At 60.9% G+C, this 6,000-nt stretch overlaps 1 protein-coding gene across 1 annotated transcript in view; it reads right to left on the bottom strand.

The window, feature by feature from the left end:
- Positions 1–845: 845 nt before the first annotated feature.
- Positions 846–6,000, bottom strand: part of DOCK4 (dedicator of cytokinesis 4) — a 275,819-nt gene continuing 270,664 nt past the window's right edge. The window contains exons 52-53 of the mRNA XM_090287015.1: positions 3,778–3,839; positions 846–1,490 (exon numbers count right to left, since the gene is read on the bottom strand). Of these exons, the coding sequence (XP_090143141.1) occupies positions 1,080–1,490; positions 3,778–3,839 (473 nt within the window). The 3' untranslated portion in view covers positions 846–1,079. The remainder of the gene's footprint in view (positions 1,491–3,777; positions 3,840–6,000) is intronic.

Genomic DNA, 6,000 nt, shown 5'->3' with positions numbered 1-6,000 from the left:
GCGGGGACAGCCGAGAGGACACGCTCTGCCGCTACGGACGGACAGGCGGGCGGAACCTTTTATCCTGTGCGGGACTGAGCGTGGACGCCCTGCCTTCTGGAGGTCCGTTTGCCATTTGATCGGCTCGTGTATCTTCCCCAAGGCTTTTTTTCTTCATTTACACTATTGATTTAACACTGTCCTGTATTGATTCCTGAATTCTTGTTAATGGGACACATTACTTTGTGCGCGTTTACCACACGGTTTCCTGCTTTTCTTCAATGACAAATCTGCTGGAGGAAACTATCAAGGAAGGAAGCCCCAGCTGCAGGTAAACACTTCTCCTGGGGTCTGTCGCTTAATCTGCCTGATCTTGCCTCCTCTTTGCTCTGAAAGGGAGTTGCCTCTGGAAGGGAAATACAGTAGATACCAGGGTGTCAGGACTGCAGCGCTGACCAACCAATTCACAAAGTAGAGGTTCATGAACGTAGACCGCTATCACGCGTCAGACGCAACCTCAAAGGACCATTCTGTCTTACGGACAGAACAAGTTCCAGTCCCATCCTGGCGACCTCTGAAGTGCACTGTCCGGAGAGCCTGCTTTGACTTCCAGTTCTAGCGACGTGCAGCGACCCGTCTGCCGTACAAGGAGCCGGCAGCCTCGCCTCCTGCGCCCGCGAGTCTTCTGGAGGACGGGCCCTCGTGTGAGGATGTGCGCGACTGCACGAGCGTCCCCAGAGCATCGGGTGTTCAGTAAAAACACACACGACCACGCGTCGTACTGCCCGGCAATACTGTCTTGGTTTGAACACTGAACTATGTAAAAAAAGTGAACATGAAAGGTACAAAAGAAGTCTGGACTGCTATTTACCACTTTCACGCGAGAAACGTGTTTAATGAAATTCAGCCACACCTCATGTAACACCTGGCGCTTCAGGTAACTTAACATTGTGCAATGTTACATTAACAAGCAAGTTGTCAGTCCGTCCGCGTAAAGACAAGTGTAAGTCCTTAAAGTGCCGACAGGACGCGTGTCCTCCGCACGCGCCCTCGTCTCCTGCAGACGCCAGGAGCCCAGCGCGGGCACGGGGCCGCGCGCGTCACAGCTGGGACACCTTCCGCGGCAGGGGCCGGGGCCGCGGGCCGGGGTCCGTCCTCCGCGTCCCGTTCTCCAGGGGGCCAGGGTGCGCGGCCGGGGGCTTGGGGGGCAAGGCGGGCGGCTCGGGGGCGATGGGGATGGCGAGGCCGTGAGGCAGCGGGACGGGGCGCCGCAGGGCCCGCTCGTAGACGCTGTAGGGCGGCGGCGTCCTGCTGTCCTTGCGCGCGGGCTCCTGGGGCCCCGGCCCGGGCAGCTCGTGCACCGGGCCCTCGAAGCCCGCGGGGTCCGACGTGCTGCCCCGGCTGAGCGAGGAGATCCCGCTGCTGCAGCTGCCCGACAGCGCCGGGGAGTGGGACAGCGGTCCCGGCGAGTGGCACTCCACGGGCGACGGCGTGAAGGACTGCCCGGGGCCCTGCTCCGCAGACGAGGCAATGGAGGGGGAGAGAGAGGCGGGGGGACACTCGCCGTCAGGCCCTGGGACGGGCTGATCGGCGCCCCCACCCATACGGAAGGGGCGGGGCCCTGGGAGAGCCGGTCACCCCAAAGCACGGCCCTGGGGCGCGCGCCCCTCTGATCCGACTGCTGTCCTCACACGAAGAGAGGCAGACACACAAGCAGCGAAGGGGCAGCACACAGAGGCCGGGGAGCGGGGGCCACACCTTGATCTGGGGCTCGGAGCCTCCGGAACGGTAAGGAAACAGCTCTGGCCATTGAAGGGGGACTCCTGGCCTTTCATAAAGCACTCGGGGCTCCAGCAACAATGGCTCAGCTTCTCTCCACCTTTTAGGGGGCCTGCTCCCGTGGGTGAGCGGTGGGCTCTTCGCTCGGCCACCGGCCCCCCAGACCATGCATGCCCCTTCTCTCCCGGTGCTGCTGTCTCACTGGCCTCGGCCTTAAGAAAACCGAGCGCTCAGGGACGCTTCCCCTGGGAGAGGCCACACTCCGCGCCTCTCCACCTGAGTGACTTTGTTCCGCCCACTATTTTCTAGACGTATGCAGCCACAGGCCCTGCTTTCTTACTCATCACATAGTCTATGGAGCACACGCAGAAGAACGCCTTTCTGGACTAACCTTACCTTGGTCGGTCTCTCTCTGTAAATAAAACACTACCAGGAGCTGCAAATCCCCGCCTTCAGTGGGAGCCTAAAATCCAGCGCGGCCAAACTGACTGCCGCTTTTGTCAGAAATCAGACCCCACGTTCCAAATGAGGCCGTAAGCACAGACTTCTCCACGGGGTTAGCACCATCATTTACTTGCTGAGAAAAACAAGGGCCTCCGCTTAAGGCGGCAGACTGTAGTCTCCTGGGGCGGAGCGAGAACGCGGGGGCAGAGCGGGCCCCCCTGTGCCCCGGCTCACACACGGGTGCTCCGTCCTCTCCCTCCAGACGCCACGGGGAAGCGCGGCCCCAGGAAGGGCGGCTCGCGGGGAGCCGTGCAGGCCTGCTAAATGGCAGGGCTATGTATTGGCAGCTGCTTCATCTTAGCTCTTCTGATTTTTCAGAGCCCGGCTCTAAGACCTATCGTCTCGTTACCCCTCTGCACAATCAAATTGAACAATGCAGGCGCTCACTGCCGAGCCGCACATGGACGCTCGGGGCTGGTGCAGAGCTGGGGTGCCACCACCGCCACCGCCACGTGGCTTTCCCTCCAGCCACGCCGAGACACTGCCTGCCGTCTCTGGCCGCAGAGCAAACCCAGGCCCAGCAGGTGATCGCACCCGCAGGCAAACTCCCACGGCAGGCACGCTGGCAGGGCAGGCGGAATCCCACGCCCGGGCCGGCTTCTCCCTTTCTGGTTCTGCGTTTCAGATTCTCGATTTCTATGAGCATGGCCGCCCGGGACGGCTCACGCCCTGCCCGGTGTGTTTGCAGAGGCTAAGGCGTCTTTTTCCTTCATGTTAGCCAGAGAGACCGCATCAAGAAAAAGGACAGGGAGCGTGTAGAGCCTACGTCACTCAGGTACGAAGCCACTCCTTCAACCTCACCTTCACCGCTGGTGCAGCAGCGGCTCTGAACGGCACCGGCTACGGGGACCGGCCTTGGTGGCCAGTCTGATTCAACTTGGACGGGAGCTCAGTCCCTTCGTGAGGGATTCTGTGTGTTCAAAGGTGTTAAGTAGCCCGCGTCCACCTACCACGTCAAACGCCTGATCTTTAGAGCTTTCTACGTTGTCTACCGGAAAGTCATCTCCCTGCCTGGTTTTCACTATCAGGTACGTATCTCCGACAATAAAAGAGAAGAAACTGGGACTGGCTTTGTCAGAGTGGGTGGGGCTGAGGATACAGGCAAAAGGCACTGTCAGCCTTGACAGTCAGCAAGCTTCACTGTTAATGACGACTTAAGATTCTGTGTGTTTTTAATGTCCCTTAAAGGGCCAGACTGAACATGTCCTAGGAGGTCACACGGGGACCCATTTCTTTCCTGATTCAGGACACATCTCACTGCAGTCTGTACGTCTCATTGGCTCTGTCTGCAGAATAATCTGAACCCAAGTGGCTGCTCAGGCAGGAGGGTCCCCACAGGGCAACACCCAAGCTGTTTGCCTCCCCGACTTCCTTGCTCCTGCTTCACCCGTCCTCTGCCCGGCCTGTGCTGATGGAAGCCCCTCACTAATGTGCGGGGGGCGGGGTGGGGGTTCTGATGGGGAAAAGGAACACGGGAGGGGCCGGGCTCCAGTCCGAGCTAAATAAGGGCCGTACCTTCATCGGAGACCGCCCGGCGGGGGCGGGGGACACCGGGGTCGCTTGTCTCGCCGGTGACGCTGTGAGGAGAGAGAGCACTTCAGTTCAGAAAACCCGGGTGGCGGGCTGTGGGTAAGCCCTGTGTGCGTGTGTGCGTGTTTGTGTACATGCGTGCGCAACCCAGACGGGTGACCCAGTGCCCAGGGACCCCCGGGCAAGGGCGTGGGGGGCGGGGTTGGGGAGACAAGGACTGTTGCCCCGGGGATGGCAGCGCCAGGACGGGGACGAGTGAAGAGCCCCCGGTGTGTGCCAAAGTGACAGAGCCCCAACATCCCTTCTCCAAAGTCCAGAGGCTTCATCCGTTTCAGAGGGGCTGTCAGGAGGGAGGTGCCTGGAGGCACCTTGGCAGCAACTGCAGCCCTCGGCCTGGCAGCAACGGGAAGACCCCAATCCCCGGGCGGCGCAGACTGGGCCCTGGGGCCAACACTGCCTCCAGCCTCGCCCCGCACGCCCCCAACACAGAAAACCCTGACCCTGGCCCCACGGGGGGTGAGAATTTCCCATGGAGCCCCCTAATGCCTGTACCCAGTCTGCGCTGCGTCCCGGGACGTGGGACGGGAGCCACAGAGTCCATCGTCATGGCAGCAAAGTGCCACCTTGTGGCTTCTCCCCGGGCTGTCACGCCCACGTCCGGGGCGCAGCATGCAGAGGGTCGGCTCTGTGAGCACCTGCCAGGGTCGGACCAGCTCTCGGAAGCAGGAGCACACACCTAGTGTCTGCGGCCATGCCCCCTCACCCCCCCACACGGGGCCGCGCGTTCAGGTTCGTCCTGGGCTGCAGTTCTCCCAGCTGTCCCCGTGAGGCTGTAACCCATAAGGAACCACAGAGAGGCCAGACTGAAGATAGACAGTGACCACAGATGAGGACAGAGGACAGACGGGGAGAGCAAGCAGTGCAGAGGGGAGGGCAGCCACGCCAGCTGCCTGGCAGTGGTGTGATCTCCTGCGTGCTCCAGGTTCCGGGGGCCGGGGACAGTGGTCCATGATCCCATGGCAGCTGGTGCACTCCCCATGGGCGCTGGCCATGCCCAGACCGCAGCGTTAGCTGTCCCAGCCCACCCTGCAGGCACTGAGTGTGGAAGGCAGTCACTGTGGATGGGGACCCGAATTCCAGTTGGGACTCCATTTCTGCCGCCACTGTGGCCGGAATCAAGGTTTCCTGTGGCTCAGGCCCTTTGCTCTTGACCCCGGCGTCAGGGTGACCCTGTGGGCTTGCACCCACTGGTGCTCACAGAGATGTGTCTCCAGGAACCCCTCCCCCCACGGGGCCTACACGAGTTCTACCAGCCCCTTGTCCACAAGCCTGAACGGGCCCAGGCACCTAGCTGCCGGCAGCGTCACCGCTGCTTAGAAAGTGCTTTTCAAGTTCCCGCCTTTGGCGACACAAGCCGGTGTCAGGTGAAGAATACAGGTTACCGGGTGGTGACTCTCAGCTTCCCCGGCCCCAGCGATAGGCCAGCGCCAGTGACAAGGAAGCCCAGGGGTATTTCCTGCTGCTTTAAGGCCTCGCGTGCCTTTCCTGGCCCGCTGGTACTTTTAGTGTGGCCATCGTACAACAAACTGTGCGGCACATAGATTTTCAAAAGAAAACCACTTTTCTCTTCTTAATAAAAGATACTAGAAAGGAAGATGAGATGCTAAATGCAGCCAATGAAATACGATCATCCAGGAAAACCCATGAAGGAAGGAGTATCCCGTGTCCTCTCTCCATTCGGCCGGGTGTATCTGTAAAGCTTCCAACTACTCCTGTAGCGAGGGCAGGCAGAGCCAGCGCAGCGGGCGGGGTGCCCCCCCCCCACCGCCCCTGCACCCGCTGCAGGGCCCCAAGCGGGCAGCCTGGTCAGGAGAAAAGGGCCCGTGACAGCTACAAACTCACCACGGAAACTGCTCAAGAAGGACTTTCAGTGGTTCTCAAAATCAAAGCCCACCCTTTGGGAAGTGACCCGGATACAGGCCTCTCTAAGCACCCGACAGCAGTGGCTGGGAGGGCGGCTGTCCCCACAAGCCCGTCACTGTCACAGCCAGTCTGTCCCCATCTGCGGGCAGCCCCAAGCTTGGCACCAGCTCTCAATGGGACGGAAGGAAGCGGCGCGGTCAGCAGGGTCGGTAAGAATGAGGTGGTCCAAGCGAGAGCACATGGGGGCTTAGCCAGGTCAGGGTGCCCCCCTGGAGCTGGGGGACG

This window comes from Furipterus horrens, unplaced genomic scaffold (genome assembly GCF_987537825.1).
Source record: "Furipterus horrens unplaced genomic scaffold, mFurHor1.1.pri manual_scaffold_9, whole genome shotgun sequence".
NCBI lineage: Eukaryota > Metazoa > Chordata > Mammalia > Chiroptera > Furipteridae > Furipterus > Furipterus horrens.
Note: the sequence above shows the minus strand (reverse complement) of the source record. Positions and strands in the feature narration are given on the sequence as shown.